Raw genomic sequence first — 12,277 nt, 5'->3', positions numbered from 1 at the left:
CAATTTATTTCACATAGATTTGTGACACTTGACATGCTTCATTTAACATACTTAGAAATTAAAACTGATAAAAAAACTGGCTAACAAGTATTAAAATATTTTAGATTAAACAGATGCATAAAATGACCTACACCAAACCATTACAGTCAAATAATTGAAGCATGTGCTTTGACAATGTTAGAAGTGAAAATGCAAAAATCAGTCTTTGAGAAGAATAAAAGACAAGAAAATCAAGCAATAACTTCAAACGTGACCCCATGTTTGTTCAAGTCAGAGATGAGGGAGGTCTTGGCAAAGGCAGCACCTGGAGGGTAGACTCCACCTTGGGCAGGCATCTTGTCGGACTCCTTGAGAATAGCAAAGGCTGCCAGCACAAGGCATGTGCAAGTTGCACCATAACCTGGATTCCTTCCCTTGACCTAAAGAAATAAAATTCAATGAATTCCCTGATTTGGAAAAGAAAATGTCAAATAGCGTTGAATTGATCATGACTTACAATAACTTTCATACGTTTCGATGGGGGCCCATCATGAGCATCAGTAGCTTCTGCAACATGCTCTTCCCAGCCCTCTCCTACCAAAGTCACAGAGAACAGAGTTTTCTTCATTGTTTCCTCAGAAGGGCCTTCATGGCTTGCACAGCCAGCAGAGAAAAATTTGGGATACTGCAACAGAATATATTTTATTTAGCCATGCAATTACTGACTTGATAAAGCTGATTAAAATAAGTAAAAGTTTAAGCCTACTTTGAGAAGCAGTGAGCGTCCGCAAGAAAATTGGCACATTACAGCAAAAATGGCACCGAAGAACAGAGCACCAATGGCAGTCAACAGCGATGGGAAACCAATGTATGTCTGAATCTGAACAGGCCGCTTTTTCTCAGATTCATAAAAGAAGCGTTGAGATCGCTGCATTACTGATTTGTCACTACCCAAGAAGGGCATACACCATTTGTTCAAAACTTCACTCTTGAACAGAAGTCCACTGTAAAAATGAAAGCCATAACTATAAATGCTACACACAATTCTTCTGAGCTAACATATGAAAAGTATTTTACCGTGGCTTAAGTGGCGGCATCATTTGTGGGAGTCTTGTTGGAAAGAGTTTGCGCCGTAAGGCACCTAACTCATGCTTGTGTGCAATTCCATAAACAGCCGATTCATAGGTTCCATAGTGAAGAAGAGCACCCTAAAATATGAGTACCGAAGTTAAAACTTTTTCTCAAACGTTCATTGACTGATGATCATACAAACACTTACCGAAGGAGTGTGAGGCTTCTCAATTTCTCCATCAATGTAGCTTTCAACAGAGTTTAGATCCCCTGAAAGAAAAGGAGAAGCACTTTATTTGCACACCATCAGTATATCACTGCTTTAAATAGGATACATTTTGAAGGATTTATACCTTTAAACTGCTTCTGGAGGAACACCAATCCTAAGTCATCAGGAATGCTGTCGAAACCACATGCGCTGACAATGTAGACACCCTTCTGAAGAGCAGCATCGTGATGTTCCAGTTGCATACGGTCCATATACTGGAAAAAAATTGTAGTTGTGACGCATGATGCAATCAACAAACACTAGTTCTGCTAATGAGGAAACCTTGCTCGCACACTAACACACCTGTGGTTCTCCACTGACATCCACATGGTGTGCCCCACTAGCAATACAGGCCTTCACAACTTGCTCCCCCCAGTGGCGGTATGGACCACAACAGTTGATGACCACTTTGGCCCGAGCAGCCATTGCTTCCAAAGCCTTTGCATCATCCACATCAGCAACAATGACTTCAATTGATGATAAATCTTTTCCTAGAAATTCAAATGAATCAATAATTAATGTTTGAATAAAGTCAAAATAACTAAAAGACCAAAATTTTCAGACAGATTACTAACCAAGTTTTGTGCCAATCTTCTTTAATAAGTCATCCAACTTAGATTTGTTCCGTCCAGCCACTCCCCATGTGGCAGGCTTCTCTTCCGACAAATGAATCAATTCTTCAACTGTATACTGCCCAGTGAAACCAGTGGCACCAAAAATAATGAAGTCCAAGCGGTTGGCCATTTTCTGCAAAAAAGATAAAATTGGATTTACCATTTCAAAGCAACAACTCCAGTCTCACATAATACGCTGGAAGATGATGCCCTTTGGACATAGCCTAGGGTTTCTGTACTTCGATTTTTCTTCACGGACTTCGTTCGCTATTGCAGTACTCTGGCAAAACTTCAATTAGGAGAGACTCGCTCAACCAAAAAGGAAGGATGATCGGAAGTGGTGGGAAAAGGTACAACGGTGCAACCTGATCTGGAACTGCGCCACGCCGACCAGGCACCAGGCCCAACCAGCCCGCCACGCCCACGTGCCCACCCACCATCGCCCGGCCGGCTCGGCTGCCAAGCGAAGGACTTGGGACCCAACCACGCAACCTACGTGAGAACAAGATCCGAAGGACACGTACGTATTGACTCTCAAAAGCGACGCGACAAACCCAGGCTTCTCCGGCCGGACAGGACAGAGGAGGATTCGGCCCCGTTTGACGTTCAACGCGCAATAGTTACCTCTCAAGATGTTTCCTTCCTTGGACGATGAAGTGAGAAGTTCGGAGGATGAGCTCGGACTGGGTCGGGCGCGGAGGACCGATCAGATTAAATGGGCGGAGGCGACGTAACTCAACTCGAGCTGTATCGCACTCGGCTCAATCACCCTCTCTCTCTCTCCTCTCTCTCTCTCTCTCTCTCTCTCTCTCTCTCTCGTAACTCTCGTTTTGTTTGGTTTTGTGCTTACTTTTGTTTTTCTTTGTGCAAGCGTTTCCTTTGCCAACTGACATCGGCAACAGTAATAATCTTGTTTTATTTGATATGTTTTTTCATGTGAGATATTTTTGGAAATTTTATTTAATTCTTTAATAATTCTGTTTGATGAACTATTATGTATAATTTTTATAGTTTCTTCGATTAAAGGCACAAGTAAGCAGATTTCTTTTTCGGCGCTGCAGTTGGCATTAGTCCACCCTTCCCACCCCTCCCTTCTAATTTACGGATGCCCCCTACCACCCCTACGCTGGCTCAGCTGTGAGCCACAACAACGACACCAAAAATACACATAGGTATTGTGCGTGTTAACGAGGCTGATCTATGGCAGGTATTTGCATTTTATCTTCAGAAAATTTACGCCATCTTGATTCTTCTCGCGATCATCCTTTACTTTCATGTATTCAGACTTAACCTCCATCAAAAACTATCATGAATGAAATGTCACCAAACACCACCAAACACTTTCCTTCATTCATTTGATTGATTTGCCTCTGTGTTTACAGGATAAACCCGTGCTTCTGCAATGTTTTGGCACTCTGACAGAAATAGTTCAAGTTCTCACCAGACATCGTCAAGCAAAATGGACGATAAAGGCCCGCCTTTGTACGAAGAGGGAAACAAGTTTAACACTGCAGAAATAGAGGTTTCACTTTGTTAATGTTACACATGTGTACTTATTAAAAAGGCTGCTGATTAACCTTCTTTTTTTTCCACCTCATAGATTGACAACTCTAGAGCTGTTTTAAATAATATATCATTGTTGCACACTGACAGAGTTTTGTCTGATGTTTGCCTCATTGTTGGTGGTAAAGAGTATCCTGCTCACCGTCTCATACTTTGCGCCTCTAGTGAAGTATTTAGAGTAAGTATATGGGGGGATTGTGTTCCTGCTCATTTTATCTGCCTTGCTGATGTATAATTTGACTGCAGGTAATGTTAACGAGTCCCCAGTGGAGTGAATGTAAAGAATCGCGGGTTAACCTAGGAGAGACTCCAGCTTGTGCCGAGGTTTTTGATCGCTTCCTGCAGTATTTTTATACTGGCCATATATGTGTTGATGCTCAAATAGTCATGCCTATTCTCACTCTTGCTGACAAATATAACTTAAAGGTATAAAACACTTCATCTGAGCATTTTAAAAAAATGTATCATTTGTACTTTTTTTAGAATTACGCTGTATGAAATTTGTGATCTTAACAAACATGTTTGTTCTTTTCAAAGGATCTAACTGTAGTGTGCCAGAAATATATGTATCAACATGTTCAATATGCAGCTACAACAAACCAGTTAGTTGCATGGCACCAATATACTCAAACCTGCGGACACACTGAAGTAGCTAAGGTACCCACTGTATTCATGTTATCAATTAATTTTCTTATGACGTGTCTCATGAGGTGTGCTTAATGTGATGCCTCTTTTTTTTCTCTCTCTTTCTCTGTGTGCTAGAAATGTAAAGACTTCATCAAGTGGAACCTACAGCTCATTGCACAGACACCAGATTTTGGGAATTTTGAGCCAGACATTCTGATTGATATTCTTCAACAGGATGATATTGTTGTAGTTGATGAAATGACATTGCTGCAGTATGTCTATTTGTTTTCTTCTTCCTTATAGTAGTACGCCATTCATAAATTCAGTAATTCATTTTTTTTTCTGATTTTGTTATTGTTTAGGTACGTAGTGCGATGGGTTAATTACCAAAGATATGCACTCTTTGCTGAAGCCGGTTATATTCTAGATGAAGAAGATGGAGAGATTTGGGATATTGACCCTAAAACTCTGACTGATGTCAATAATCAAATAAAAGATCTTGTTTGTCGTGTTATTACTCATATTCGTTTTCCAATGATGTCACCAACTCAGCTAGCCAGCTTACTGATTGAACCCTTAGTTCAAGAATTTAAAGAGTTCTTTGTTCAACGCATGGCTATTGGCATGTCTTATCATGCAGGTAAAAAAAAAACAACATATTTTTCTTTGCTCCTTTCACGTTATTTTTCAAAATAAAAATATTAACCATGTAATAATGAACTTCACTTACTAACTCTTCTTTTCAGATCAAAGAGAACGAATAGAAGATGTTTGCATCAATGATGAAGCTGGATGTTCCCTTTTTACCCCAAGATTATATACATCCGAGTGTTGGTCTATGTTACTTCCAGTTGAAAACTATTTACATTTACCTCCCTATCAGTTAAGAAGTCATGTTTTCTCATCTCATACGGCACTTGCTGATCACAAAGGACACAGAACATGTGAATGGGCTGTTGATATATATCCCAAAGGCGTTTGGTTTCAAAAGTTTTATTCCATTGTGTGGCAAGGAATGGTAAGTTTACAAAAGTTAAGCTTTGGACTTTCTCTGAACAGGTGAAATAATTTTCCATTTTACTAACAGGAAGAAGTTCCAGAAGTTGTTCTACGAACTGTGAGAGTCTCCATAACATGCAAGGAGCCGCCTCCAGAAGGCGATATGAGAGTAAAAGTTGGAATACTTGTTCATGGTATGAGGAATGACGTTGAACATATTATGCAAACAGTCGTTTGCATTCATCGTTTTGATAATGACAACAAGGTAGTCATTTCCCCATCCTTCTTCTCATATTTTGAGGGCTACTTTGAGATAAAAAGTTAGTGCTCCCAGAGATTAGCTTGTACAACTTAATCTTTGTTTCAGGTTTTAAACTTAGATGATGTGGTTTCATTTGACAAACTCAATCGAGACTTAGCTTCCGGAGACTTTTCACCAAACCATCCTTCAACTTCCAAATCTTTTACACAAACTGGTAACTGCCACAGTCAGCATCCATCTCCATATCTTGTGGGTCCAAATCGTGATGTACTGAAAATACATGTTGTAATAGCTCCAATGGAACAGGTCTGTAACCCCTCCCTTCTTTTACGTCGAAATAAGGTAAAATCTAGCTAAGTTGTCTGCCCAAAGTTTTTGAATAAATTCATGAGTAAAGCTCAATGATCTCCCTTCTCCTGGATAGATGATATTTTACTCTGTATGCATTCTTTCTTGAAGGGAGCCACCCTCTTTCCACAAGGTTATATTGAGGCATTGTTAACATGTCAACTTCCTACTCTTTTAGTGTTAAATTTGGTTGTGTGCCAAATATCTTGCTAAATTCTATATTTTTAAGCATTCATTCATTTTACAGGCTGTTGTTATTTATCTTAAATCATTTCCAGATAAGGATTGAAGATAATGTAATTTATTTCGTACTGTAATTGTGAGTAATCTGTGATCTTTTAACTGTCTCAAATATATGTGTGTTGGAAAATTAGTATAAATCAAGAAAATTCTGGTTAACATTTATTTATGGCTAGTCTGTTTAACATGGGCAGGACAGAACACACAGACACACACAAACACACATTTTTCTATAGGCTCACTGAGTTCCTTATATGAAAAATGGTTTTCTAATACTTCTTATTTGGTTCAAGGCTAGGAACTAACAATAATTATCAATCACTTCGGATTGAGAAAAAAATCATCACATGATTAGTCAACAACTAACATCTCCAATCAACAGGTGACAATGAAGCAAATCACACAAATGCCCCTGACATTACTCAATACGGTAGAATAATGAGTAACTTACTGTCATTGACTAGTCAAACATCAACTCCCCGCAAAAATGACAAGAATTCAAGAATTTGGTAAATGCGAAACAATCATGGAAGGTCTCTATCAACCGAGAGCAAACCAAGAACCGAGGTTAAATGCATCACAATGAATGAAGAAGACTCAACATAAATTAGACCAGCTAATTTGCTACGAAACAAATTTTGGCACATCTACAGTTAACACAACTGAAAGGACACTTCATGTGCAGATACATAAAACATGTATGCAACACTAGACTTTTGTAGGATGGAATCGTCCCTTTCTATGAAAGTCTACAAAGCCAACAAAATACAACTGAACAACACCTGAGGTACCACTTAAGTTAAGACTTAAGTATGGAATATTAGATGAATTGATTTGAATATCAAATCAATAAGGCAGGGCTGCTAAACTCCTCTGCAGGGGTCTGGAAAGTGAAACCTGTTCCAGATTTTTTTGTCAAATCCACGAAAGAATTGCCCGTGGTTCCAATCCCGCTGGAACAAGCACGGAACACTCGGAACATGCCCTACGTTTCGGCCTGTTCCAGGTAAGTTCCCGACCCCTGCTCTTCTGCCTTTCTCACACATGAGTGGCCTAGCTTTTAACAGTAAACAAATTGAGAATGTAGAAGAAAAAAAAGTACATGGTCTTTCTGCTTTCATGCCAGTTAAAAAAATTGAAAATCAAGTTGTCAAATCATGGCATCTTGTCAGTCTATATCACTCACACCACACCCATATCACATACAAAATTCTACCAAAAGAAAAATCTTTCCAACAAATAAATGTAAAACTGTGCAAAAGTGCAATGGAGGGTTAATCATTTAAAAATGACTTGGACTTCAAGAAGAAGCCAAGACAACAGGAATGTAAAATAATGGCTACAAACTGACTTAAACAAAGGATGAACATTTCAAAACCAACCCTTGTCCCCTTGTCTCAATGGCTCAAAGATTATAATCTTGGAATCAAAGAAGGTGTGACATAAAAATCCCATTAATGAATAACCTTAAATGGTGTGCTCCGACAACTAGCAAAGTTGTCAGGTCATACCACATGGCAAACAATTATTCAACTGTAAAGTTTATCAAGAATAATATAAGAGAAGGAAGACACACCAAGGAAATCTATAGAAAAACAAACAGTCTCCTATAAATATGACAACACAAACAGAATAAAATGGGTACTGCAAAAGAACTTGCATGTATAACATTAGCAAGGTCAGTCTCAAGGGGAATGAATACGTAAATTGGGCCCAAACACCAAAATGTTGGAAAATGTGCACAATCAGAATGAAAAGTTAATAACCAAAATTTGAAGTCTCAGTTTACAAAAGGCAATCTTTAGGAAAAACAGACTCTTTAAGGGTTTTTTTTTTCTAATAAAAATAGGTCAATGTCTGAAATTGGTAGTACACAAGCTTCAATTTCAAAAACAAAACAAAAATTGGAGAAAATAATGTTGCTATACCTTAGAGCATAGGGAATCCTACCTAATAAAAATCATGTAAGTACAATTGGTACATATCACAAAAGTTTCTTTCTAACAAAGGTAAAAAGAAAATGAGACATTTAAAAAAAAAGTGCAACAATAAAAGGTAAAAAATGCATAAAATATTGGAATCTTGCATTCTTTTTCAAGGTGAAAATTTGTACAAGTACAGAAATTACTGCTCACAGATGTTACCGTGATCTTTTAAAAAACTAGGTATAAACATTAAATTATAATCAAAACAAGGAATGCAAACACACTGACTTGTGGAAGGAAATACATATATGTAAAATAAAGAGATTGGTGGTAACAACAAATTTGATTATCAGCTCAACACAGGTGACCAGATACTGGAAACTTATCCAGCACTCTGCACACTTGGTGTGGCATTTATGCAGAAATTAGGTAACGAGGAAACAAGTTCATATCTGCATAGTCAAGGACAATCTGCAAATGGTCAAAACATTTGAATCAAGTCATTCCACATGTATACTCATAGGATTGTTATACCTAGACCTATAAACCTTACCTCCATCAATTTTTGAATGTTCGGTGAGGGAACATCACAAGTGAATCCCAATTTCTTCAAGCGTGAGCCATCCAGATACAAGTTTTTATTGTAGAGCAGCTCTTGGTCCATAAATGGAGTTAAAGGGGTGTTTTCTACCCCACCTGCAGAACAGGCTTCTGCCCACGGACCCATGTGCTTGTCATTACCTTCCTCAACAACACTGCCCATATCAACCTGTATTTTTGTTTTTAAAGGTAGATAAAGCATTTTTAGTGTTAGATACATCAGTATTCATATAAATGTGAAAAAAAATCGAACTCAACTGAAAAGAGCTTTACCTTACACATCATAGACAGAGCATGTCCATAATAGTCATGGTTGATACCAAAGATTTCAGAGATCAAATTACTTATTAAACCTTGAGTTGTATCTCCATCATCAACAACATTAAAGGTTTTTCCCTTTGTGTCATCTCTTGTGGCAACCATCCAAATAGCACGACATAAATCCTTCACATGAATTGTATTTAAGTGTAAGTCAGCAGTCCACAGAAGCTTCATTACTTCATCAAGATGTTTGTACACAGCTCCAATAACAAGGCGGGGTGCTATCAACAGATCAATACACATTAAAAATACATAGCTCATTTTTAGGGTATACAAAATTTTGAACAGAAAAGTCACAAACCAATTCCTTGTCGATCTCCTATCCCATACACAATAGCAGGTCTTAAAACACAATAGTTAAGACCGCAAATTTGCTCCAGCTCCTTCTCAGCAATCAATTTGTAGTGAGCGACAGATGTCCATGGATCTGAAATGTCTTCTTCGTTGTGCATTCCCTACAGTGGAACACATGATTCAGTTTCATGTCAATGGCAAAAATAAAATACAGTGAGACATGAAACAAGACACTACAGGAGTAAATACCTTATCATTTGAAGCCATATGGCCAGTAGACAGCTCTACAAACATCTTTACTTTGTGTGCTGCAGCTTCAGTGGCACAGTTCACAGAGAGCTTGACGATTCCTTCTTTATAAACTGGATCTGTCTGCCCAGATTTCATCTCACATGCACAGTTGATCACATAATCCCAATTCATTCCTTCAGTGACAAATGCTGCTTGACAAGATGCTAAAAAGAGAGCAAAGTGTAATTCATAAGTCAAAAACAAAAAGTAAAAGTTGCTTTGATAATAACTTACACGGAATTATCAAGTTGGCACTGCGGAACTCAACACGTGCATCTTCAAATATCTTCTTATGGTGAGAATTGAGCCATGCAGTTTGTGGTGGAACTTTATCGACAATTCTCACATGGGAGACCAAATCATTCTCAATTAAATGAGCCACTAAATTTCGTCCAATGAAACCACAGCCTGCATCACAACAATAACAAGTGGTGTTAGATGAATAAATGAACAGCTGAAGGTGTAAAGTTTGCTGCCTTTAATTTGAAAAGAAGGAAATTAAAAGACATGAAAAGAAACAAATGGTTAAAATTGACAAATCTACAGTAAGCAAATTTACTTCAGAGGGTATGTTCAAATAGATCTCTTAGAAATAGCAGCGATGTATAAATGAAACAAAGTCGTTTCAGATGATAGAAAGGAGCTAAGGTGTCTTCAGAGAAGAAAATAAACACGTCAAACAGCGAGCTGTCAAGTCTTCTGATTATTCAAGCAGAAAACAGGGGTCGCGCCATGCCATGAGAGGTGGCATCTGACACACCAGGCTCTAGCCTACAAGGGCTCTCAAATAAAACTGTTGTTTTACTGGCTGCGTAGGGTGCTCAAATATTAACTCACCCCCTAAAATGATGACACAGGGCTTGGCACTGTTACCATTAGCTGTAGCCATAGTGGTTGATGAATTTGACAAGTCTTCGCTTCGTGTGGTCGTCTGTCGTCTCCTGTGTTTAACTGCAAATCAACTATTGACACTTCGACCGTTCTGCTAATAGTGCCGCTGTGTGTGTGTGTGTTGTGCTCATGATGTTTTGAAGTTTGTTTTCATTTTTGGAACTTTGTAAAGAAGACAATGATTGAATCAGTTGACAGTGATATTGTCTTTCTGAATTCCATTAACTTGACTGCGGACGTTCTACCTAGCTCATGGGTATCACTAGGTAAAGTCATCAAGGCATCGTTGCTTCCTGAACAAACCTACGGTGAAGACAGACCTGCAGAGGAGGCTGATTTTGAATCACATAGGAAAGACGTCGTAAATAAACTTAAATCAGTGTTGAATTTTATCCGAAAATTTGTGTCTATCGTACCAAGCCAAGTTTTTGACCGCGACTTATTGGCAAGTACCATTTAGTCATAGTTGTCGTTAACGACTGACAATTTTAATCTGATTTTCACCCTTTCCTCAGGTATGGTTATTAATCCTCTGCGGAGAGCACCATTTTCCAGACTTGTGGACGACAGATGAAACACGTGAAGTGGCAGTTTTATGCGTCCAGGAACTCTGTTCGTTCTATGATTGTTCATCAGTTTCACAGCTGGTGCTGGGTCAATCTCAGAAATCAAGCCCCTGCTTCAAGCAAGCTTTAGTAATTTTACGACCAAAGCTATTACGAAATTCCTGGCGCAAGAACCCAGGAGCTATTGCTTCCTACAAATGGCTGTTAGTTCAACTTTGTGCACCACATCTTTCAGAGTACCTGGATATTGTTTCACCTACAACCCTCTTAATCTTAGATGATCATGATGAGGGACGAAGACTCCTGGGATTGCAGTGTATGTTACATATAATTGACAATGTGGTAAGAAGAAAGTAATTTAGAATGATTGTTTTAATTCCTGCCAATGGCTCTTATTACAGACTTAAATTTTTCTTGTTTAGGCCCGCACAGAGTTGTGTCAACGTGGTCTTCATCAGGTGTTTTATAAAACTCTTGAACCTATGATGTGGCAACGTACACCCAGCCAAATTGAGCTAGTATTCACATGCATAACTCATCTTTTGAGCCTAACCGAACGTGGATACACTAGGAGTAGTGAACCAGGAATGGTAACATGTTTGTAATAAGCCTTTCAAGATAGGCTGCTGAAGTGTATCCAGTGCCACAGGTTAGGTAGGGCGATAGCCGTGTTGCCTTCGCCTTTGCTCACCATTGGTTGCACAGAAGTGCCGCATGTCTTATGATAAGCGGCAATCTAAAGCACACCGTGTGGTGACCAAAGCTGTGCTGACACTGCCGTTGCCTTACCTACCACACCCCATGTGACTGCCATTGAATGATTGTATGATGTTTTTTTTCTCAGTGGGACATGTTTGATGATACCCTCAGTACTCTACTTGATACGATGGTATTTGAGGATCAAATACCTCTCCGCCTGGCATACATCAAGTCTCTTGGACCTCTATTATCTGCTATGGGTCCCCAAGTCATTCGTTGGAGTAAACCACTTGTAGCTGTATTTGATGAGTACCTGCACAAGGACTCATTTGACACTAGGAAATATGCCTTGGAGGTGGGTATAAGTTCGGTTCAATTTGTTGGAGCAGGATTGCATGGTACTAAGTGAGCTTTTCTTTCAAGGCTATGAGAACGTACATTTGCTTGTCAAGCCCAAGAATGAGCCAGAATGGAGATAATATACTGTTCTTGCTTCTAAGAACTTGTCAAGACATTTCAGAAGATAATACAACATCTGATGAACTTCATTTAGTCAAAAACTGTGTTAGTATGATGAGATTGTCTGCCCCTAAAGACTTTCAGAATGTCCTTCTAGAATTGCAAAATCTTTCTTGCACTGAAAAAATGCATGAACAAATTATGAATGTATTTGGCCTTTGAAATAAATTGTAAGATGTCTCTCTTTAAGCTTGTTACCC

At 38.8% G+C, this 12,277-nt stretch overlaps 4 protein-coding genes across 10 annotated transcripts; 2 read left to right on the top strand and 2 right to left on the bottom strand.

Moving 5' to 3' along the window:
* Window positions 1–34: 34 nt before the first annotated feature.
* LOC117641843 (saccharopine dehydrogenase-like oxidoreductase) lies at window positions 35–2,731 on the bottom strand. Of its 4 annotated transcripts, none has more exons than XM_034379530.1 (9): window positions 2,557–2,731; window positions 1,894–2,065; window positions 1,622–1,809; window positions 1,404–1,533; window positions 1,259–1,320; window positions 1,057–1,187; window positions 746–983; window positions 497–664; window positions 35–419 (listed from the first exon to the last, which is right to left on the bottom strand). In XM_034379530.1, exons 2-9 carry the CDS (start codon window positions 2,060–2,062, stop codon window positions 231–233), a joined length of 1,275 nt encoding a protein of 424 aa, XP_034235421.1. In that variant the 5' UTR covers window positions 2,063–2,065; window positions 2,557–2,731; the 3' UTR covers window positions 35–230. The 4 variants fall into 4 exon arrangements, with proteins under 4 accessions (XP_034235421.1, XP_034235424.1, XP_034235420.1 ...); XM_034379533.1 differs by lacking the exon at window positions 2,557–2,731 and adding an exon at window positions 2,457–2,542; XM_034379529.1 differs by lacking the exon at window positions 2,557–2,731 and adding an exon at window positions 2,298–2,387.
* LOC117641841 (BTB/POZ domain-containing protein 17) lies at window positions 2,335–6,136 on the top strand. 4 transcript variants are annotated; one of them, XM_034379523.1, is made up of 10 exons: window positions 2,335–2,452; window positions 3,315–3,454; window positions 3,533–3,673; window positions 3,742–3,921; window positions 4,033–4,152; window positions 4,258–4,394; window positions 4,485–4,762; window positions 4,869–5,140; window positions 5,210–5,386; window positions 5,489–6,136. In XM_034379523.1, exons 2-10 carry the CDS (start codon window positions 3,335–3,337, stop codon window positions 5,738–5,740), a joined length of 1,677 nt encoding a protein of 558 aa, XP_034235414.1. In that variant the 5' UTR covers window positions 2,335–2,452; window positions 3,315–3,334; the 3' UTR covers window positions 5,741–6,136. The 4 variants fall into 4 exon arrangements, with proteins under 4 accessions (XP_034235414.1, XP_034235411.1, XP_034235415.1 ...); XM_034379520.1 differs by lacking the exon at window positions 2,335–2,452 and adding an exon at window positions 2,983–3,139; XM_034379524.1 differs by lacking the exon at window positions 2,335–2,452 and adding an exon at window positions 3,029–3,104.
* On the bottom strand, window positions 6,121–10,384 carry LOC117641845. The gene is made up of 7 exons (XM_034379535.1): window positions 10,240–10,384; window positions 9,637–9,810; window positions 9,361–9,566; window positions 9,119–9,272; window positions 8,770–9,038; window positions 8,450–8,665; window positions 6,121–8,367 (listed from the first exon to the last, which is right to left on the bottom strand). Exons 1-7 carry the CDS (start codon window positions 10,289–10,291, stop codon window positions 8,311–8,313), a joined length of 1,128 nt encoding a protein of 375 aa, XP_034235426.1. The 5' UTR covers window positions 10,292–10,384; the 3' UTR covers window positions 6,121–8,310.
* LOC117641844 (TELO2-interacting protein 2-like) lies at window positions 10,371–12,266 on the top strand. The gene is made up of 5 exons (XM_034379534.1): window positions 10,371–10,738; window positions 10,809–11,201; window positions 11,282–11,449; window positions 11,704–11,913; window positions 11,982–12,266. Exons 1-5 carry the CDS (start codon window positions 10,472–10,474, stop codon window positions 12,237–12,239), a joined length of 1,296 nt encoding a protein of 431 aa, XP_034235425.1. The 5' UTR covers window positions 10,371–10,471; the 3' UTR covers window positions 12,240–12,266.
* The last annotated feature ends 11 nt before the right edge of the window (window positions 12,267–12,277 follow it).

This window comes from Thrips palmi, unplaced genomic scaffold, assembly GCF_012932325.1.
Source record: "Thrips palmi isolate BJ-2018 unplaced genomic scaffold, TpBJ-2018v1 HiC_scaffold_15, whole genome shotgun sequence".
Classification (NCBI taxonomy): domain Eukaryota; kingdom Metazoa; phylum Arthropoda; class Insecta; order Thysanoptera; family Thripidae; genus Thrips; species Thrips palmi.
The sequence above is the reverse complement of the archived record's forward strand: the minus strand, read 5'-3'. Positions and strand labels throughout refer to the sequence as shown.